The sequence below is a fragment of the Dermochelys coriacea genome, chromosome 5, assembly GCF_009764565.3.
Source record: "Dermochelys coriacea isolate rDerCor1 chromosome 5, rDerCor1.pri.v4, whole genome shotgun sequence".
Taxonomy (NCBI): Eukaryota; Metazoa; Chordata; order Testudines; family Dermochelyidae; genus Dermochelys; species Dermochelys coriacea.
Genome location: NC_050072.1, coordinates 103,973,695 through 103,997,557, shown reverse-complemented (window position 1 = coordinate 103,997,557; position 23,863 = coordinate 103,973,695). Strand labels below are relative to the sequence as shown.

General features: G+C 39.9%; 2 protein-coding genes across 3 annotated transcripts in view; one reads left to right on the top strand and one right to left on the bottom strand.

Annotated features, from left to right (window-relative positions):
• The window catches only part of SPATA6L (spermatogenesis associated 6 like), an 84,966-nt gene extending 82,391 nt beyond the window's left edge, over positions 1 to 2,575 (top strand). For both annotated transcript variants that reach the window (XM_038402733.2, XM_043514857.1), the window contains exon 13: positions 148 to 2,575. The gene's annotated coding sequence lies outside the window, so the exon portion shown is untranslated. The remainder of the gene's footprint in view (positions 1 to 147) is intronic.
• Positions 1 to 23,863, bottom strand: part of SLC1A1 (solute carrier family 1 member 1) — a 76,241-nt gene that overhangs the window by 16,904 nt on the left and 35,474 nt on the right. Inside the window, exons 3-8 of the mRNA XM_038402732.2 lie at positions 10,313 to 10,405; positions 8,497 to 8,611; positions 6,055 to 6,097; positions 4,479 to 4,586; positions 2,775 to 2,959; positions 1,445 to 1,552 (exon numbers count right to left, since the gene is read on the bottom strand). Coding sequence (XP_038258660.1) covers positions 1,445 to 1,552; positions 2,775 to 2,959; positions 4,479 to 4,586; positions 6,055 to 6,097; positions 8,497 to 8,611; positions 10,313 to 10,405 — 652 coding nt within the window. The remainder of the gene's footprint in view (positions 1 to 1,444; positions 1,553 to 2,774; positions 2,960 to 4,478; positions 4,587 to 6,054; positions 6,098 to 8,496; positions 8,612 to 10,312; positions 10,406 to 23,863) is intronic.

Here is a 23,863-nt window from a genome sequence, read left to right as displayed (position 1 = left end):
TTGCTAGTCCCAACAGGAAAGTGTACACAATTTAAAAAAAAAAAAACCTTTTGAAAGATTCACAAAAAAAAAAAAGATCAGATCTTTCCATTACTTTTTAGAGTGGCTTGTGTTAAACCCATTTATATTACCCTCCCCTCTGCTCAGTTTCAGAAAGCTTGTGAAATGCTTTTGAAGAATAGGGTGTGCCTGTATACAAAGGGGGCAGAAGCTCTGAAGCTGCTTTGGATCTGGCCTCTAAACAAAACATGAATAAATCCTCAGTATGCTGAAGAAATTTTGTAGAGCTGAAGCTTAAGGCAACGAACCAACACAATCTGGATGTTATGCTTCAGTGCCTTGGAAACAGACATTTAAATGCACCTAACTTAATTGTACTGTAAGCATGTATTTATCTTTCTAACAGCATTCCTTGTGGGATATTCCTCAGAGATGTGGATTATCTATTGCTATAAAATAAATTGCTTACAACTATTAAACAGTCCTTGCTAAGGCTCCAGACCTGCAAAGGGATTAGTGTAGCGTAAGTGTCCACACACGAGGAGCATTTTGCAGAGTCATGGGGTCTAAAATATTTTTTTTTCCTTTAAGAGTTGCTCTGGATTAAAAATAGAGAGTAAATGTTGCTTTTGTGGCTTTGTCAGCTACTCTTGTCTTGGAAAAACCAATGTCTCAGATCATGCCTCCAAATCAATTCACGGAGTAGACTCTCTAGATGCAAACTGCCTGCTCTGTGTGGAAACGGGGCACAACTTCCTCCCTGGCACCATTTCCTCTCCCTCTCCCATACAGTGGAGCTGGGCAGAGGCTACTGCTGGTGTAGGGGCACAGGTTCTCGGTGCAGATCACTCTCACCTCCCAATGATCCCCAGGGAGCTACCAGATTTGAGGAGGGCAACACAACCTTGTCAATAGGTTGGCAAACCCAGGCCGCCAACAACAAGCTGGTGAGAGCAGCAGGGTTCTTCATGCCAGGAGACTTCCTTTCCCGGCCCCATCCTTCCTTGTTTAGTGGAGGCATCACCCTGTTTTCTAAAGCAACATTACCTACTGAGCAGCCAGCTAAGAGAGAGAGAGAGAAAGCACTGAGCTCCATATGCACCTTTCATTTTATGCTGCAAGCACTGGTGCTAGAACTAGGGGTGCTGGATTGAAGCAGTAAGACCGAACACCAGGGTTTCCATCATCAGCAAGCCCCCAAAATAAAAATTGTTCCAGCACCCCTGGCTGGAAGGCAGCTGACAGTTTAAAGTAAAGGGTGCACTTCTAGTGCAAACTATCCTCAAATGACTTTATAGACAGGGGACCTTTTCTCAGATCTTATTTTTATACCATTCTCTGTCTGGGTATAGCAGAGACTGGTTTGTTGTAGATAATTAAAACCTAATAAAGTGGGGTCCAATCAAATCATACGTTTTCATTTTACCTTCAAGGAATGACATACCCGCTTAGTACTGTTGCCATATAAAGACCCAGTTTGCGAAAGATTTCCCAGTCCTCAACTTCTATTATCTTCCCAGCAATCAAGAACAAAATGCCAAGTGGCATATACCTAGGGTGCACAAACAGCTTAATTAAAAATGCATCCTTTTGCAAAGCTGATGTTGCTACACAGATCTGGCACAATATTTTCTTTCTGCAAGAAGAAAGATTTATTTTCATCACTGTAAAAATAAAGGAGAATTTGGGGTAGGATTCTGCAATACAGCTGAATTTACTCACTTTCAAAGGTACTACATTAGAAGTGATTTTTAATATTAAAACATTAGTGTTTGCATGTTTAGATGTCAGAGTAAATATAGCAGTAACCAGAGTCTACATGTAATGAGTAAAGACATATTAACAGAGGTTGGAGAGATGGGTGAAGGATTACAAACTATGCCCCAATCCTGCAGAATCTTATGAATGTGCATAACTTTACTCACATATGTAAGAGTTTGCATGATTGGGGCCTATAACCTTATCCTTCAAAGAAAGTTCCCTTCTTCTCACATGGATTGCAGTGCAGAATCAGGGGGCTATATCTTTATATAAGAATATACGTTTTAATATATCAGGACAATGCATTTGTCTTCGCATTGTGTCATAGAGAACAGAGCTACCATTTAATTAAGGCAAAAGTTATTGCTTTACAGCCAGATTATGTCTGGCTCTGTTCACCTGTGATCTCACATGCATACAGCCCGATCCTATAAACTCTTATTAGGGTGTATAGTGCACACTGCCAGGACTGGCGGTCCTTTTTCAGGTCACAGTAGTAAACACCACACTCTAATTATCAAGTGTTTTCAGGGTCAAACCTTATAAAGGCCTGGGTGAAAACTGGCCCTGATCCTGCAATCTGATTTCCACAAAGTCCTATTACAGATAATGGAGTACTGAACAGCTGTGTGGTCAGGCTGCAGGATTTTATTCCAATTTCAAGATCAAGACCTGTGTTTGTAATCTGGTTTCACTGTCCAAAGTATATGTAGTATAATCTCACAAAACCTAACAATATTGGGTTAATGATGCTGAAGTTTTAAATTACATTACCACTTTGTATTTGTTAATACCGAATAAATGAGGGTTCAAATTCTAAACTGGCTCATATTATTGTTTCTTATTTTGAATTTGCAAGCCATTTATTAGACTTACTTTTCTTTTATAGTAGTTTGCTGTAAGAAGCGATATTAAAAAAATAAACACAGAGAGTGATCCTGCTTCCATTAAAGTTAATGGCAAAACTTGCTTAAAGGAGGCAATAGAAAATATCAGGCTATCATTATACTCACCACATGATTAGCTGAACAATTTTCATTGTAGCATCGTTCAGTGCATTGAAAAAATCCACTAGGACTTGTCCCTTTTCTCCCATTTTCCCAATAACAATTCCAAAGACAAGACAAAAGACAATCAAGCCCAGCACATTAATGCCATCGGAATACATGCCCACTATTTTGTATTCTTTGGTTTTGTTCTGTAGATTGAAACCAAGAAGAGCGTTACTGAACAGGAACAGTATATTTAGTTTACATGAGTCCTAAAATGAAAACACATCTTAGATCTTTTACTGAAAAAACAAGGCGCCTGATTCTCTGGTCTCACACTTACAGCAGGGAGTATGTGTGTGGGGGGCAATTAAGGTGGCTTTACAATCCTAAGGTTATGCAAGCAGCGGTGCTGGAACAATCTGTAGAGTGGGGGTGCTGAGAGCCATTGAACCAAACTGTAAACCCTATACATGATGGAAACTACTTCAAACCAGCGGGTGCTGACGCACCTCCAGCACCCCTAGTTCCAGCACCTATGAATGCAAGGACCTGTCCATACTGTAGGGTAAGTTACAGTGGCCCCAGGACTGCTCTTATTTGCACACTGTTTCCCAGGGCCCTGGGAAGCAGAAAATAACTATAGCATAGTGTGCTCTAGCCACACTCCCAACATGAACATGATCCACTTCCTGCACTGGGGATTGAGAGCAGGGCTGATGTACAGCCCTTATGCCAACTCTGTGCCAGATAGGGAGACCCTCTGTGCAGGGGCCAGTATCCAGATCACTGTAAAGGGGCCTTAGTGCAATTGAGAATCATGTTTAAGGTATCCAGTTTTGCCCTTAGTTACATGAATATAATTCAACTGAAGTTAGTGGATTTGCATAAGTATAATGAGGGTAGAATCTGACGCATGATATTTCAGTGGAAGACCTAAGTTGTATTGTTCAACTACTTATGAGTCTCAAGTGCAGTATAATTGTATGAGAAAAAAGTTAAATAGACACAGGGCCTAATTCTCCACTGCCTTCCACTTTAGCATTTAAGTTAGGTAAATCTCCCCTTGCTCTTATATTATGAGACGGCAGTTTAAAAAAAAAAGCATCTGATCAGTATGATCAGTATTAATTATATTGTTCTGCTCATAATTCTGTGTTCATCTATTAAATCCCTTCTTACTCTTTTCTCTTCTCTAGCCTAACCCTAGTCTTTGCAAGCTGTTGTCATATGTAAGTCTTTCCATACCTCTGTTCATATTTGTTAAATCTCTTCTTTATTTTTCATTCTCTACTATATTTTTCATTCCCTACTATATTTTTCTTGAGGAATTACCAAAATGCAAGAACATTTAACAACTACCATTTATCAGAATGCCATCATATGGTCACATTCTTTTCTTTTCCTTTCTTTTTATAATACCCACAGGTATTTTATTTATTTCTTTAATCTCTACTGCACATTAGACATATAGCTTGAGCAAGCCATCCATAATGACTATTTCCTCCAGTGAATCAGCAAGTTTAGAGTTCATCACATAAGACCTTTAGATTATTTTCCCCCATTGTATATTACCTTATTTTTGTCCAAGAAAAATGTCACCAACTTGCTGTTTAGTTCCTCTTCCAGATCATTAATATATTGAACAAACCACATATCCATGTAGAAATCCCTCCCTATTTTTTATACCTCTCTTTGTAACACAGAATATATTAATAAAAACCTCACTTCCAAAGCCTCTGTTGTCATGACAATTGTGACAGGCTCTTCTGTAACCGCGGTGCTGTTTTTTTCCAGTTCACTTGTAAGTTTCACTTCTTCACGTTTGGTTTTATACTGAAATTTGTGGGAGGAAATAACAACATTTATTTGGGAATACTAGGAAAATCAACAATGGCAAATCTACCCAGTAATTCTGAGGAAAAGGTACAGTTCTGACTTTCATAAAATTTTTGGCCAGCACTTACACACAAACATGTAAAGCTTTCAAATGACTTTGAGTGACTGAATTTCTCCATCTGAGCTACTGGAAAGGGGCTCACTCATACACAGATACTATCATGCAAATTCTGCTCCCCACCCTTCTGGTGCACCGTGTGGAACTTGTGCATTTCTGTTGGGACAGAGCAGGATTCCTGAACCCAGCACAAGAGAGCTGCAATATGCGGGTGTAGTGGAGCAGATGTTCAAAGAGGAATTTCTGAGAGTCACTGTTGAGAGGTTGGTAGTGAAGATGGATCCAGAGCAACTCTGTAGCTTCACCAGCTATTCCCCATTCGCTGGTGGAGAACATATACTCCACGGGGGAGATGCTGTAGCCATGAGGGTACAAAAATGGGTTCCTTCCTCTCTACTCCTGCAGGGAAGCCTTTCGCAAGACTGATGCAAGGAGCAGGATTTGTCCCTTAAAATATACATAAAAATTTACTACTGCTGTAAACACTTAAACATACTGAACACACTATTTTGTAGAGAAAGATTAACCTCTTTTCTTGGAAAAAGTTTAGTTCTGTATTGCCCCGCAATAACTCTGGTAGGCAACTGTTGAGGAAAGCAAAAAAAGGGAAGCAGATGACATCATGAGATACAACATATATATTTGCGAATTTCCTCAAAGGTCTTTTCCCCAGTTTTAGATGTGAATGAATCAGGAACAAGACTGTTGGGTAGATGGAGCTTTTTATCTCTGCTGTAGCACCAATAAAAACCTTAACTCTTCTAGGTCTCATTCTTTTTCAAGAGAGATCTTTCAGCTATAATCTGTGTTTATCATGTAGAGTAGACACCCAGACATCAGTTCCAACCATCTACAGCAGATTTGAGAGAGATGTATGGGGTGTGTAGGGGACGAGTTAGGGGTGTGTGCATGCAGATTTCATCAGACAGAGGAAGAGTTTAAAGATTGTCTCAATGGAACTGTAAGAACAAGGCAATCAGATCATTACAAAATTATCACACCTCTACCCATCCATTATCTCTGAAGAGCAAACTTTATGCTCACATATTGCTTTGGTTCTTCTTCTATTTCCCAAAGCAGTGGGCCTTGGGAGGGATCAATAAATTTTTTTGAGCTAGTGATATAAAGTCTATTTCAGTGGAAAGGAAAATGAGTTTTTTTTTAACAATATAATGTTTTCCACTAGACCATTTGTCTCAATGCTGTGGCTCAATGCAAGAGCCACCCTGATTTTTCATAACATTCCTACCACACTGCAACGCAAGGGAACATCCTCGGGACTTGGAAATAAGAACTGAATAGGTGGGAATAAAAACTGCAACAACAACAAAAAATATTTGACCTTACCTGTTGAAAACAAGCCTGGACGAGGTTTTCTGGGAACATATTCCTGTTAAATAAATTAAAGGCTTTACAATGTTATGACATACTAAAAACAATCTATTTTCCAAAATAAAATAACCAGCTGGTTGAAAAACAGAATGGAGTGTATTGCTGTTGTATGCAATCACTCTTCCCAAACAGTGGTGACTGTATCACTGTCAGCTTTGAAGCAGTGGCCAAGACAAAGCTTCAGGATTTATAATGCTCAGGTGGCTGTTTAATGTGGAATTCCAGGGTCACGTTTCAGTATTTGACGTTTAAATTGATGAACAGATCCAGGATCCTCCTTCTATGCTGTGCTGTTTCCCTCATTTGCAGGAGGAGTACAGTAATGAGTCTAAACTCATTTTTATATAGTTCACCATGTCTCGGGCAGAGACGTGCAGGAAAAGGAATGACGTTTATTAACATTGTGGTGGGGGGAAAAGGTTTTTTGTTATAAGCCTGAATTCCGAAATGAATCTTGGCTGTTGGAAGATTCCCACATATTCCAACATCAAGAACCATTTTCATTTAATGAAAAAATTAGGAACAGAGAAATCACGATGCTGGATCAAACCAGAGGTCAATGTAATCCAGTTGCTTGTCTCAGACAGTGGCCAATGCCAGATGCATCAAAAGATGTGGCAAGAAACTTTGTAGTGAGCAATTATGGGATAACCTGCCCTGATGGGAAAGTTTCTTCCTAACCCCATTATTTAGAGGTTGACCCGTGCCCTGAAGCATTAGCATTTATATCCCTTCAAAATCATCCTCAAAATCCTCTCTCTATTTTTCAGATTCTTAGTCAGGCAAAATTCCTTTGAAGTCTTTGGCAGTCTGCACAAGTGTGGACTGGATGAAACCAGAACCAGGACATCAGGATTTGGCCCTTAAAACCAATTGAGATGCAAAAGTTGCTATAATTCATAGTAGCAGAATTTTAGATCACCATCGTAACTTTTAGGTCATGGTGGTTTATAAGAAGGGTAGTCATGAGATTGAGACCAAAACTGGACAATTATCTAAAATAAAAATAATTCAATTATTTTTTCTAAACCTGCATATGTTCCTCTTGTGCATTCACAGAATCACTGTACATGCCAAGCCTACATGATCTCATATGCATTGCCCAAGTGGCAAGCAACAGGCCACCTTAAGTTTTCCAGCGTGGCTGACCAGGTGGAGCCTAGCTGAGTGCTTCTGCCGCAGCTATGCTGCAATAGGGAGAGATGGGTTTTTTCCAGCCACCTGCTGCTCCTGCTTTGCAAAGTGAAGGGGAACAGAGAGTGGGAATGTCAGAGGCTATAGGGTGGGGGACACAGAGGCACCAGTATGAACTATGGTGGTGTTGGTATCACACAGGCCTCCTTATGAGCTGTGAGGATGGTGGGGGAGTGACAGATATTTTATGAATATCACGCCAATAAATATTTGCTGTAATCATCAGCCAGTTTTTGGTTTCTTTGATAGTGAAATGTGATGAGAACACCTATCTTAGTTGTTCAGCTGTTGATTTTACATTAGCAATTAAGCAAAAATGCCATAGAAAGAAAAGCATCCACAGATGTAAGTGATTCTGAGCAATGACTAACTGTAATTGTGGGGGTGAGGTGGGAAGCCATAAAACATTTTTATAATTACTGAGCCATTACTGGGAAAGAAGCCCATTGGTCTGATGTCTGCATTCCTCTCAACAAATTACATATTATTCAGCTGATACCAGGGATGAAAAATTTTACTGGGGAGCCCAGTAGCTCAGGTCTTTTGTACATACTTCACCTTGCTGATTTTTTCGTAACCACTTCATTTATCCATCGTTGTCAGTACCATGGTCAGGGAAGGGAAGTAACCAGATTGCTTTGAAACCAGATGACACAGCAAACCAGTAGACTAGGCAAGCAGAGGAAATATATATGCAGTGTATCTGTTACCTTCCTTCCTTTATTGAGAAGAGAAAGCACAGCACAGCTACACTATGCAGTCTTCTATGCTCTAGGAAACAGAATTCCAGAGTTGCCATCGGGCAACTAGCCTTTTGACCTGTCTTTTTTGGATACTCTTCTCATACTAAGACAATAAGCGTAACATTGTTTGCATTGGAGGCAGAGGAAATAAACTGCAGGGGCAATGTTGACGCTGGATCCTTGGGTGAGTTACTATCGGAAGTGTCTCATGTACACAACCTTATTTGCAAAAGCAACCCTGGCAGGTGCTAGTGTAGGCAAAAGAGTATTTTACAAAACTGTTTTGTATGAATCCATCTTAAGCTATGTGATCGTTTATCCAACCTTTGGGAACATAGGGTTTTTTCTGTATCCTTACTCTTCCAAATGATATTGTGAAGCATTTGTATGTTATGCACTTTAATCATTGCACTTTATCTTTAGCCTTTTGAAGCGAGAGTAGGGAAGCTGAAAAACTCACCTAATCAGATCTAGCATTGCATCCACCGTCGTGACTTCAGGGGTGCTGCCCGTTCTGTCAATTTCATCAACTTTCTGAGACACCCCAGGTTTTATGGTCACAACTAGCACAATCCCTGTAATCAAGAGAAATACACGTTGTTGGAATCCTTAAAGAATAGGTCCTCCCAATAGAATAGAGACTTGTCTGGTCAGTGGCAGTTCTATGATGCTAGTGATAGAGTTAGACCCTTCTGACATTATTCTTCTTGTGTATATTATCTATTCAAAACAATTATATATATAAAATTTTCACCAAGAGCAATTACTTTAAGAGCAAATGGTTGCTTTTTCCTGTTGTGATGTTTTCAAGAGCTGGTCTAATTTTTCTTCACACAGCTAGTTTTCATGACTAGCTTTCAGATGATAATAGGGTTGCCTCACTCCATGAATCCACAGAACTGAATTTACTTTTGTAAAGATAGCCTAGGGCATTAGGTTCACACAAGACTAGGTTTCAGAAACAGACAGAATGAAAAATATCTGTAAACATGCTGTAAACATAGGGCCTGGTCTTGCTCACAGTGAAGTCAATGACAAACTTCCATTGACTTCAGTGGGATCAGGATCAGGCATTGTTACTATGATATAAGAAAAGCTAAGCCCTTGTCATGGTATTCCTTATTGTTCAAAATAAATGAACAAAAATAAATCAAATTGTAGCTCTGTGATCCCTCAACACTCCTGTCAATGAATTACTTTTATTGATACAGGCAGAACTAACTTTGTGTAAACTCCCCTCAGAAATAGAAATTCTAAAGCAGGAGCTGGCAACTCCCAACTTATTCTGTATTTAAATTGGTTTGCATTTATTCATTGAAAGTTCCTCACACACATATTTAAACTAAATAAAGTATTATCCTAAGCTGTGCAAGTCACAGGCCAAATTTATCCTGGTATTTGACATCAGTGAAGTTTTGCTAGGGATGAATCAGGCTCATGCATCTACACTCCCGTTTTTTCCAACTGTTAAGTAGCTTTTTCATGTGCAAATGGGTCATTCTTGGAGCAAAATTCTGCCTTTAAATGAATTTACACTATTCCCATAAATAGGAGATATCTGGGCCCATAATGTGATCTTGTGTTTGACTCTACAGAGAAGTTGGCATATAGGGGGTTAATTCTCTCCCATGGATTAAGAAGAAGGGCCACTGATGCCTGCCCTGAGTGGCTGGGCTGAGCTGCTGTATAGAACTAGTGGACTACAAGAGGGCTGTGCTGCAGGAAGGCAGGAGTGGAACCTGGCAGTGAGAAGAGAGAGCGGGAAACCCTCTTGGAAGAGGGAAGGAGCTGAGAAGGGAAGCAGCAGGGTTTCTCACTCCCTGGGGAGGTGAGTCACACTATGTATTTGTGCTTCTAGGACTGTGGCTGAAACAAGTCTCAATTTATAACTTTGCTTTTTGGACTCTGGTTGAAGAAGATTCTATCTGCATTTACATCTGGCCTGCACAAAGGCAGAATACTGTTTAGTCAATTACATCATGCTGATAATTAAACTTTACCTGGGCAGAGAGTCCCGGAACTGAAATCCATAGCAAAACTCCCACTTATTTCAGAGGTATAGGATCAGGCCTTTAGATTCTTTCTTGAAATCCCCATATTCATTACAGGTTTGTCACAGGCCCCATAGAAAGATCTTATCCAACTTTAGATGTTGGACCACTGAGAATCGACTCAATCTCCATGTTAGCAGTGAAAACCCAGTATTTGCATGATGCTGTAAACTTCTAATTACACAATATTTTAAGGTTTCTAAAGGCTACAGTGTAGGATGTTACCTAGAATTACAGCTATGACTGTAGTGCAGAAATAATATACAACGGCACGCAAACCAATCTTCCCAGAAACACTGGAGTCCAAAGCAGCAACACCTGGGGGGAAAAAAAGAAATGAACTGATTTTAAAGACTAAACGTATTGTGTACATAAAGTGATTTATTTCTATGAAGGAGATAATTCATCATCCTAAATCTTCCTAAACAACTAGCAAACAGCCAATACTAATAATATCCTGGAAAACTTTCTGTAATAGGCTTACAGTGTTTGCTTCAGACACCACATCCTGTCGCATGTGTGGAGCTTGCAGGGAAAGGCTTAAGTGTTTTGCTTACTTGCTGAAGCAAGTGACTTATTTCCCCTATCTGGATATAATGGATTTTTCCCTCAAGCTGTTTGAATATTTACTTTTAAAAAAACTCAGATTTGTAAGTTGCCACTTGGCTTCAGAATTAGCTCCCACTGAAAAGCACGAGGGCAGCTACTGTTTCAGTCTGCTTGGCTGCATACTCAGGCAAGAAACAATGCATTGGTTCTGCCATGGAAGGTTTTTCTTTGTAACCAGAAAAGTAAGAAGCTTATTTTCTGTTTAAAAATGAAAACTTAAATTCTTCTGAAAAGGGCAGTAGTGAGTAGAGCTGCTTCTACCACTGTGCTTAGATCTGCCACTGCCAGTAAGAGAGAACAGCTTTTGTTGGTGCAGGAGTCAAGCAGGAATTCTGACGTGGTGGTTGTATTTGAAGTTAGCTTTAAGAAATGTTAACCTCTGGCACTGATATATCAAATACCAGGCTTTTGAGAGGGGTTCTCTTACGTTCAAAGGAATTCTGCACTGAAGATTTAAGTATTTCAAAGATTTACAGTCATGCCAACATATCTCAAGTTCAATAACCAGGGTACAATTGTAAAACAAGCACCAAGACAGGTTCTGAAACTCAATAATCTATAACCACAGCTAGTTAATGACTCACTACTATCTATTTGTTATACCTCAGAGATCCCCTTATGTTTGCACTGATCAGTATATGCAGTCAGGTTCTCAGAGGTTGGTTGGCTTCCCTTCAGAAGAGAAAAATGACTTATTCAAGATGTTTAACCTCAGAAAAGTGAGTGGGTGTAAGTTTAAATATTTTCAAAGACAAAAATCTGACAAAAATCTCACATATGGACCCCTAACCACAGCAAAGATCATGGCAAATGTACTTTATGCACATGCTAATAATAGCTTGAGCATCAAGTGCTTAGATAATACCCTGACAGTAGTATTCAGTTGTTTACCACAACATGTATAAACAACAATTTAAAAAAGTATGGAGAGTCTCTTAGTATGTTGTCTTCTTCTCATAGACTTTAAGGCCAGAAGGGACCATCATGATCATCTAGTCTGACCTCCTGCACAGTGCAGACCACAGAACCTCACCCACCCACTCCTGTAATAGACTCGTTACTATTTGACGACTTGGACTTTCATGGTATTACAAGACCTAACAGAGAAGAACCAGGTTATGTACATTAAGACTTGAAACAAACCCTCTGGGCACAGTAATATATATATAGGATCTCAAATGGGCAGAACCCATTTCCCAGCATTCTCAGGTCATCTGCAGAAAAACCAGCACCACCATGAGTGCTGATTGCATCTTTGTGGTAGCAATCCCACCAAAGAAGCAAATGTGCATGGAGACCAGACTATGATTTTTCACTTTTCATGTCAGGAAGTTGGTCTAATACATAGGGTAGAGTGGGGGAGTTTGCACTGCCTCTGTTCATACACCTCCCACAAACAATAAATTCACTTACAAGATTTTAAACCATGTTTTAAAAAGCAAATGGATAGATTTTTGCTAAAAGACAAATCATATTTTGGTAGAAAATACTCAAAGTTTAGAAAACTATGCATTTTGTCAGGTTTCAGAGTAGCAGCCATGTTAGTTCGTATTCGCAAAAAGAAAAGGAGTACTTGTGGCACTTTAGAGACTAACAAATTTATTTGAGCATAAGCTTTCGTGAGCTACAGCTCCCTTCATCGGATGTCGCATTGAGTATCAGTACTGGCCTCCAAGTGTGGTTCCAGCAGTGGTAAAATATAAACCCTACCATAAATACTAAAAGGGATGGGGTTTCTTAAAAACAAGGCTCTGATTTAAGATTCTCTTCAATCTGCCAGCCTTGCTTACTCAACCAGCGAGCTGAAAATCAAGCTATGTTATTTCCCTCATGTATTTAATAATAAAGATTCTATAATTAGGATAAGTTCCTGTCTCAGCAATTCTATTGGCTCCAAAATGATGTTCCTATGCAATCCCATTGTGTTCAATGGAGTTAGAGTGGTGTAACTTAAGGCAAAATATGGCCCTGCATTTTTCACTCATTTAACAATTCTGTTGCTGATGAGCAAGCCCATGCTAGAATTCAGCTTGTCTCCCATTGCAATGTTAGGTGTGCTGTGTTACTAGCAGTAAAAAGTAGTCCAAACCTAAAAAGCAATCCAAAAATATATTTGCCAGTAACATAAGCTGAGGAGATGGTTAGCTGCTCTGAGTAAGAACATGCTATTCTCATGCAGTCATTTTTCAGAGAAGAGCTGTTCTTTTAAAAAATTACTTACAGAAAAATGGATTTTCTTCAGATTTTATGATTATACCACTAACCTCGAGAGCGAAGCAGTATTTCATGACAACTCCCACAGACAGTGTCTATAGACAGAGATCTATACCGTACTTCAGTATGACTTTAAAAATGTGCACTTTTCCTTTGCTGGGATTTGTTTCACATAGAAAAATGCAGTGAACACTTTATTTTTAAAAAGTAGAAAATGATCTCTCACAAATGCATTAGTCCTCCATTAGCAAGGAATGACTGAGTAATTCACCATACTGGCATAGCACAAGGATGTTGTACTCCCTCTCTCCCTCCCCCAAATAAAAAAAAAACACTTTTTTTCTGGAAAAAAGACCACTCAAAAATTCCAGTGGAAAAAATTGAAGAGAGTCATGGAGGTTTCATAAAATGAAACACAGAAAACACATTACATGATTCAGTTCATAAGCATATTCATTGCTCAAATGTGGCAAACACATTATCAAAAACATAAAGCTTGCAATTCTGTAAGTAAAATATGAGAATACAATAATAGCCCTACCATGCTTTTGTATCTGCCCTTAAATACCATACATACATACCAGTTTTATTACTTTTTAGCACCTTAATAGGTATCGAGTTTTGACCACACCATCCAAATGTACTGGAACAGAGTGTAAATGTACTGTACAGAGGAAAATGGTTGTGGTAGATTCTCAGTCACTGGAAGTCTTTAAATCAAGATTGGATGTTTTCCTAAAGATATGCTCTAGTTCAACCACAGCTATTGGACTTGAAACAGGAATTAATTCCTGGAAGTTCTATGGCCTGTGTTAAGCAAGACGTCAGACTAGATGATCACAACGGTCCCTTCAACATTCTGAAATTAATTGTCCTATTTTCTGGGATTTTACTTCCACAATTTGTCACCTTATTGGCATAATGGACAAAAACGCAAAGTTCTTTGCAAGCATACATTTAGTGTAGAAATATGGATCTTCAATTTTAGAAGAAAAGGAAAAAAATTTAGTTTATAGTATATCAGTATTATAATAGTTCAAAAATAAGATAGAAATAAAAAAAATAAAATTTGAGCTTTTTTTTTTACCTTCTAGTTTTTGAGCTTTTAGGGTTGGTGACTTTTTCTAGCTTTTCTCCTCAGTTGTGGGGGCTAGAGACTTAACGTTAAAAAAGTGAGATTCTTACATTACCACCAGACTTCAGGAGCTAGGTCTTTAAGAAAAATTCCAAATATGGCAAGACTTGCGATAAAATCATGAGAATTGGCAACATTGACAATTGCCATGTTTCTTCCTTTTGGGGTACAATATCTGACTTTTGCATTTGGGATCAGTGATGCTGGCTAAGTAATGGAAAAGATTGATAGCTTCTCTGGCCCATTTTTAAAATTTTGCATTTGTGTGATACCAGTTCTTTGTTAATTACATCAAGCCAAATTTCCACTTACACTGGACACTAGCGTCAGTCACCTGTAATCTCTCAAATCTCCCCAAAACTTTATTTTCTTTTATTAAATTACTGCTGCTCCTGAAAATCCTTGTTGTATAAAATGAATGATGTGTTCTAATTAAAATCTTCCTTTTGCCCAGTGCAAAGTTGAATGCAAATGCAGAAACACAATGTTCCTTAGAGTGCCACCAAGAGTCATTAAGAAGCTGGGGCATCAATCATTTCTTTCAGATGCTCAGTTTGTGCTACATTGAATGTCATGCGTTAGCATAAAAGAAACTTCTAGTTTCCTCAAAGTCAAGTTTTTGCATTGCATTTTACTTTAGGGAATAATCCTGAGTAATCTTTGCCATTCTTTTGGTACTAAGAGGATCTGAGATTGTTTCTGAATGAAGCTGATGTTTAACAGCTGCTTGAAAACTTTTAACATTTCATTGCTGGTATATTTTGCAGGATCGTTACTGTTTTGCTTTTCCATTTCAATAGACAAAGTTTCTTCCAATAGTACATTTGATCTTGAAGAATCAGAAGAGACCAGTTTTTTTACACTTTGAGATGGGCACCAGTCTTTTCTGTCTTGCTGCTTGACATCTTTCTTTCAGAAGTTTCTAAATAATAATCCCTTATTTTCAGCTCCATGCACTCCCCTCTTTTCTTCTTCCAATGACAGACAACACTTTGCCCCTACTACCTACACAAGCCTCACTCTGTCCAATCACCAATGAACTCCACCTGTTCTCCTTTCCTCTAGGCTTCTGAATAGTTCTATAACTTTATTATTTCCTAAACTTTGCCACTCATTCATTATACTGCCATGCCAAATTTGTATAACTCGGCTTTATTACGACTCTACTTAGTTAAATCAAAAGTCCCTAGAGATTTGGAAGTAAACAGGGTGGAGCTATATAATAGGGATATTTAAGGTCTCTTCAGTGGATGAGCAGCTCTATCCTGGCATGTTTTCTAATTCCTTTCACCTGTCTCAGGAGCTATTCTGTTTGAGAGCAAGAGGCTAAATTCTTGAGACTTCTTTTTCCATTGCCCCTTACAGATGATGTCCATGTTATTGCAACTGCTTTTGTAGTGGTCCCAGTCCAAGACCAAGTTTCACATCGAGCTACTACAACTTTTTTTGTGACTCTAGAACAGGGGTGGGCAAACTACAGCCTGAAGGTCACTTCCAGCCCATCAGATGTTTTTATCTGGCCCTCGAGCTCCCAGTGGGGAGTGGGTTCAGGGGCTCGTCCTGCTTCTCCCGCCGGGGAGCAGGGTCAGGGGCTTGCCCCGCCCAGTGCTCCCCAGCCCCCAACTCATAATTCCCTTGATGAGCACCATCTTCCAGCACACAGAGTCATACTGTGCAGGCATGACTTCACCGTGCTGTTTCCAGGATCAGAACCCAACCTCTACATTGTAGGGGCCCCCCATGCAGTGCCCCCCCCCATGCTGCCACGCACCCAATCCCCTCCTGGTCTTCTATGGCCCCACCCTCGAGAGCCTCAAATCTGCCCAGGGCCACACTCATCCCAGCTAGGGTGCCTCCGCCCATGGTGGTGCCTGGTACGGCTGCCTTGGTGTCACTGCCAGCAAGACCCCTAGGAGTCCCCGGTACCGACCCTGTAGAGCTCTCTTCCCCGTGCAACACCCCATGAGTCCTCCCTGCCCCCACTCGGTAATATCCCTTGTAGAGCCCTTCCATGCTACACCCCACAGAGTCCCCCACCCCCACCGGGCATTCATGGCCCGCCATACAATTTCCATATCCAGATGTGGCCCTCAGGCCAAAAAGTTTGCGCACCCCTGCTCTAGGAATAGTGAAAGTCATCATCAAATGCATATCTGCAGCATTTCTCATCAGTTCTCTTAGCACGACTGAAAAGTCAACGTAAGATTAGTGGAAACTGACAGAATCCATTTCTTCCACCATCCCACTTAGCCCACACAATAAATTGGCCACTAAGTAGAATCAGCAAAAGGCAGACTGTTTAACTGCATTTTTCAATGGTGCCACATTTGATGACCAATACTTAAACTCTCTCTACACCGAGACTTTCATACTGCTCACTTGGCCAGTTCCCAGACAGCAAGTGGTTGAGCTCTGTGCGGAATTGACTGCTGAGACAAAAGACTTAATCAAAGGACCATCCCACTTCCTCTATTATTTTAATGAAAAAATTATGGTGTTTACTGCCTGGCCAACAATCACCAGCCACCCAAAATCCTACATGGTATTTGTATTTGATCTGTAGAGAAACCAAATCACACTGCTGCAGGGAAATAACTGACATTTACGGACATGCCCTCTGGGGCATCATAGTGGGCAGCTACCTCCCTTCCTAATTTGCCATTGTAAAAGATATCAAATAAGAGCAAGGCCCCTTGAGGGGCAGAACGAGCTATTGCATCTGTTTGCATCATGTCTATTATGAGGAGCGAGCACAGGAATTTAAATTTAACTGCTTTTGGAGAGGCACGTTCTGTGCCCCGGCTGAGGTGGAGGAGCTGTCGGCTCCCACTGAGGCCCCAGGGCTGGAGGAGCTCATTCTCCCTGCCATGGCCCCGGGGCCACAGGACCTCTGTGCCCCCACCATGGCTCCTGGGCCGGAGGAGCTCCGTGCCCCCACTGTGGCCCCAGAGCCCATGCCCTTGCTTGTCCCCCGTTGTTCATGCCCCTATTATCCATATTTGCACAGTAATTCAGAGGCTGATCCATAGACAAAATGCAGTTTAAAACTGCACCAAAGTGCATCAGCTTCACTGCTTGAAATGAGAAATTTCTGCAGCAGCTCAGGGAACCATTAGAACATTGTTCAGCTCATACCAGTACTACTGCTGCTTGCTGTTGCTTTAATTTATTTATTTTAGCCATTCCCACTTCCACCTCCAAATGCTAAGCCTTGGAAATGCCACCATGGACAACCTATGTAAACAAAACCATATGTTTAAATTTTATTTATAGGCTGTCAGAACAGTAGCACGAATGGGAGGAAATACATAAGACATCTCAAGCTACAGTTAGTGCTTTTCAACAGGCAATAACAGTAACAAAAATGTAGTGTTGTTTTGTTGGTATGGAATCATAGAATCATAGAACTATAGGGTTGGAAGGGACCTTGAGAATGCATCGAGTCCAGCCCCCTGCACTGAGGCAGGACCAGGTAAACATAGACCATCTCTGATAGGTGTTTGACCGACCTGTTCTTTAAAACCTGTTCTTAAAAACCACAACCTCCTTTTGAAGCCTATTCCAGTCCTTCGCTATCCTTAAAATTAGGAAGTTTTCCTAATAAGGAACCTAAATCTCCTTTACTGTCAATTAAACTCATTCCTCATTATCCTACCACTGGTGGACATAGAGAACAATTGATTACAGTCCTTGTTATAACAGCCCTTAACATATTCAAAGACTGTTATCAGGTCCCCCCTCAGTCTTCTTTTCTCAAGACTAAACATGCCCAGTTTTTTTAAACCTTTCCTCATAGTTCAGATATTTTAAACCTTTTATAATTTTTGTTGCTCTCCTTTGGTCTCTCTTCAAATTTGTTCACATCTTTTCTAAAGTGTGGCACCAAGAATTGGACAACACTCCCGCCTAGGCTTCACGAGGGCCCAGTACAGTGGGACAGTTACCTCCTATGTCTTACATATGACATTCCTGTTAATACACCCCAAAAGATTAACCTTTTTTGCAAATGTTTCACATTGTTGACTTGTATTCAAATTGTGATCCACTATAACCCTCAGATCCTTTCCAGCAGTACTCCCACTTACCCAGCTATTCCCCATTTTATAGTTGCATTTGATTTTTCCTTCCAAAATGTAGTATTTTGTACTTGTCTCTACTGAATTTCATCTTGATTTCAGACCAGTTTTCCAATTTGTCAAGTTTGCAACATCTCCCAGCTTGGCGTCATCCGCAAATTTTATAAGCATACTCTTCACTCCATGATCCAACTCATTAATGAAAATATTGAATAGTTCTGGACCCATGATAGATCCCTATGGAACTCCTCTAGATATGTCCTCCCGTTTTGACAGTGAACCATTGATAACTACTGTTTGAGTACAGTCTTTCAACCAGCTGTGTACCTAAGTAATTTCATCTAGACCACATTTCCCTAGTTTGCTTATGAGAATATCATGTGGGACTGTGTCAAGAGCCCTACTAAAAATCAAGGTGTATCACATCTACTGCTTCCTCTCTATCCTTTAGGCCACTAACTCTGTCAAAGGAGGAAATTAAGTTGGTTTGGCATGATTTATTCTTAACAAATCCATACTGGCTATACCTTATACCTCCATTATCCTCTAGAGGCTTAAAAATGATTCTTCAATAATTTGTTTCACTGTCTTTCATCTACACTATTGGTGCTCAGCACTTCTGAAAATCAGGTCCCTTTAACAGAGCTGGTACTACCTGTTTTGCTATCGATGGTGGAAAAAGTTTCTGGCACCCCCTGAGCAACTGAGCCAAAACACAAAAACAAAAAATGGCAGAGCAGCCAGGCAGTGTGCTCGGATATTGATTGGTGCCGCTGGATGGTGATGACTATAGCAACCACCCTGATCACCCCCGAGGCTGGCTCTGTCCTTCAAGGCATTTCAAGTAGTTACCCTAAAATTAAGGAACTTGAAATTATTAATTAGTTTTGAAAATTTATCTAAAGAGATTAGTAAATTTTTAAGGGTGACCACTGGAACTACCCACACACAAAAGCCCTGTAAACACTCAAATCCAGGGGTTGTTCCTCACTTTTATCCAAATTTTAATCTGAATTTAATGAGAAAATAAAATAATCAAATCTAAGGAAAGTTATTCTGCCTATTTGTAACTTGCTGAGTGTTGTGTCCTCCTCTAGTGGCTAGTCTAATAAGGATCAGCACTTACTACTGCTATGAGAGTTACGCCTTTATCTCTAAGAACTGAAACTCCAGGGTTCTATGTCTAGTGTTGGAGTCTTATTACATATACTCCTCCTCCTTTTATTATATAAAAGAATTCAAGTTTATATTCATCTTCCATGGGACATTGATGCTAATCAGTAGTAACAAATTTATATGGATGTTGGCTGCTGTGAAATTTGGCAAATTTAATATTAGACTCTGCAGGCATTGTTTCTACCATATTTTCATGTAATTCATGCTATCATACGTTACATCAGGCTACAGATGCAAATATCGTTTCACATGGAGAGGGTCTTTTACACTATTCTGCAAGTTCTTGAAAGGTCTATGATCTCAAATTCAGCTCTCCAGCGACACGTGCATTCAGCTTGCATGTCATCATGCATGTGGTCTCCTTTATGACTGAATAGAGCAGGATGAACTCAAAGCCATTTTATGAACAATACCACTGTATCTAAGTAGGGGTGAATGTTGAACTTACCTGCCCTGACCATAAAGAAGAAAGTGGGGTGGGGGGGAGAAATAACATGGGGAAATAGTTTTTGTGTAATGACTCATCCATTCCCAGTCTCTATTCAAGCCTAAATTAATTGTATCCAGTTTGCAAATTAATTCCAATTCAGCAGTCTCTCGTTGGAGTCTGTTTTTAAAGTTTTTTTGTTGAAGGATAGCCACCCTCAAGTCTGTAACAGACTCCAAGGAGAGACTGCTGAATTGGAATTAATTTGCAAACTAGATACAATTAACTTAGGCTTGAATAGAGACTGGGAATGGATGAGTCATTACACAAAGTAAAACTATTTCCCCATGTTATTTCTCCCCCCCACCCCACCCCCACTGTTCCTCAGATGTTCTTGTTAACTGGTGGAAATGGCCTACCTTGCTTGTCACCATGAAAGGTTTTCCTCCTCCCCCCCCCCCCCCCCCCCCGCTGCTGGTGATGGCTCATCTTAAGTGATCACGCTCCTTACAGTTTTCAGAGTAGCAGCCATGTTAGTCTGTATTCGCAAAAAGAAAAGGAGAACTTGTGGCACCTTAGAGACTAACAAATTTATTTGAGCATAAGCTTTCGTGAGCTACAGCTCACTTCATCGGATGCATTTGGTGGAAAAAACAGAGGAGAGATTTATATATACACACAGAGAACATGAAACAATGGGTTTATCATACACACTGTAAGGAGAGTGATCACTTAAGATAAGCCATCACCAGCAGCGGGGGGGGGGGGGGGGAGGAGGAAAACCTTTCATGGTGACAAGCAAGGAAGGCTAATTCCAGCAGTTAACAAGAATATCAGAGGAACAGTGGGGCGTGGGGGAGAAATACCATGGGGAAATAGTTTTACTTTGTGTAATGACTCATCCATTCCCAGTCTCTATTCAAGCCTAAGTTAATTGTATCCAGTTTGCAAATTAATTCCAATTCAGCAGTCTCTCGTTGGAGTCTGTTTTTGAAGCTTTTTTGTTGAAGGATAGCCACTTACAGTCTCCTTACAGTGTGTATGATAAAACCCATTGTTTCATGTTCTCTGTGTGTGTATATAAATCTCCCCACTGTATTTTCCACCAAATGCATCCGATGAAGTGAGCTGTAGCTCATGAAAGCTTATGCTCAAATAAATTTGTTAGTCTCTAAGGTGCCACAAGTACTCCTTTTCTTTTTGCGAATACAGACTAACACGGCTGCTTCTCTGAAACCTATAGTATTCTTGTTACACAAAATCAGCCTTCTCCACATATGCAGAATCTGAACCTCACAGAACCCCACAAAACATCCCCAATGGGTCAGAAGGAAATGGGTAAGCATGCTGCAGGGCTGATGCATCCCCACTGGTGCTCCCTGTGCCGGCTCTACAAGTGCAGTCTCCTTTCTGATGTGTTTAACTATTGCACCATAAAGGCCGTTCAAGCTCACACACAATTAAAAGATTCCTGCAGTATCTAGATATGGCCAGGTTAAGCTGAAACGAAGAAGCAGCCTGAGCAAAGGATTCCCTGTATATAGTTGGCTTAACAACTGGTAGTGTTCTTTTCTTTAAAATTAGTGCATCTGAATCTACAACGAGCATGATAAAGCATTCAGTTTTGCAGTTATACTGTAACTCATCCTGTCTCCTTTCACAAACTCAGCGTAGATGAACTTAAAAGAAAAAAAGGTTGTAAACTAAGTTTTGGAGTGCTCATTCAAATAGTATGCAGAATGACATATGCAACTAGTAGTTTAATTACAGGTTTCAGAGTAGCAGCCGTGTTAGTCTGTATTCGCAAAAAGAAAAGGAGTACTTGTGGCACCTTAGAGACTAACAAATTTATTAGAGCATAAGCTTTCGTGAGCTACAGCTCACTTCATCGGATGCATTTCTCTAAGGTGCCACAAGTACTCCTTTTCTTTTAGTAGTTTAATTGTTATGCTTTTGGCTTGAGATCTCATTCTGGCAGCATTCATGAAGTTAGAGAAATTATTTCATTTACACTAAGGCCTTTTCACACCATTCTGGCAGTGTACCTAAAAGTGCATGTAATCTACACTTTTCTTTTAAAAGCATTTTATTTTATTTTACTGTAAATGAGAATTGCATCCTAAGTATAGAAGATATGGCTATACGAAGCATACAAAGTTTCACTGGGCAGGACTATGCGCCTGTGCTATTGCGTAAAGTGTCCTGAAATATTTTCACCAAATAGAGTGTACCAGCTCTGTAAATTGCATTATCTTGCAGGTTGACTTGAAGTGAAATGTGATTTTGCTTGCCATAAAATGGCCAGTTTTCAACATTAAAAAAACAACCAACTGGTCTACATTGATGAGACAAGTATGGTAAAGGAGAGAAGTAAATGTGGAAATATAGAATATAAAACTGAGCCAGAGTCATGACATAGGACAGCAGAGTTTCCTGTACATTGGAACAGCATAAAAGGAGTGTGGAAACAAACCCCAAGGACTACCCCTGCTGTAAAGTGATGCCCTCAGCAACATGAAGTTGCCAGAATAGTTCTATGCTGCATGCCTACCACCCCCAATAGTGGAAAGGATGTGGCTGGAGAGTGCTGTGCTCCAGTTAATCCCGGCCAGTGTGACCCAGCATAATTAAGAGCAACCTACTCCTATGGTTCAGTGATGCCAGTTTTTACCCTCCTGTCAATTTCCCTTTTTCCATTTCTGGCTCTGTCTTTTCCATGCTGCCCCCATATTTGGAATCATCTTCCAGTCCTAGTTTACAATGACACCACTCTCTCTTTATTCACACCCGTCCCAAAACCTCATCTCTTCCATGATGGCCATGAATCTTGACTTTATAAAGTATATTAAACATCGGTGTAACTGTCACTAGCCCACATTAAGTGTTTTCATAGCAAAATTCAGTGTAAACCCTTCTAGTGTTGAGGCATTTTATGACTGCTAATAAAACACAGTTTACATTTGTTTGTGTGTAAAGGTTAAGTTTGGCCCTAAAACTTTAACAGTAAGGAAACATTTTATGATGAAGTTGGTGGGCTGCCAGATTGTGAGCTGCAGTTAATGGAAGCTGTTGGGTGCTCAGCACTTTTCAAAACCAGTCCACTCTGTTAGGAACTTAAATATGGGTTTAGGATTCTAACCCAGCATTACTGAAAATCCTGGCACTTAATTTTCTCTGTATAGGACTGCTTACTGTTCAATGAATAATAATGGAAGTTTGGGGATTGTTTCAGTCCTTAGTTTAACCCCTCACCACCAAATAACTAGGAAAAAGGTAGTGTGCCTCTGCATATAATGTGGGCTGAGCAATTTGCACTAAAATGCTGATGTAGGGTTTTTGGCATATCTGACAGTGAGTGGGATCTCAACTGCAGTGCTGCTGACAAATAAATGCATAGGTAAGGATTATACACTCATCACATATTGGTTTCTGCTTTTTCTAGAATTAGACCCAAGAATGAGACCCATTCTAGCTGTCCAATCAAGAATGCACTACCTAGCTTTTTTTTATTATTTTTAAAACAGAATGGAAGAATGCTGTCGGTTATAACCAAGCAGCTTGAGATAGTTTTGGTAGAGTATAAAGAAGACACTTGAATGTTTGTCATTTGCTCTGACAACTCATGGAAAGCTAAACTCACTTGCTAATCTACTGAACATTTTCAGAATAAAAAGACACAAATTAATTAAAAACCGACAATAGAAAAAGTGATCAATCATAATTATTAGAAAAAGATAAGTATATAGCATTTCAAATAACTTTTTCCATACCTGAAAGATATGAGAGGCTAATTAGAAATCAGCAGTTTGATATGCGTTGAATACACAAAAATACCACTGCACACCAAATATGCAAATTCACCAACTTTCAACCTTCATATGGATGGATGGAAAGTAATTTGCTTTGAATGCTGAAACACTTGCTGCAAAATTTCAGTAAATTGTCATTTCAATAATAAAACATAAGACAAAAACATAGACAGAATCCAACTTTAGAAAAAAAAGAAAAAACGAGCATACTTTCAGGGAACTTTAATCAGGTCTTGGAGGCTAGATAAGTCCAAGTTAATGACTATTGTCCCTTGAAGGGACACAATAACTAAGTTAAGTAAAAAGTCTTTGATGCTTCCTATGCTCCAC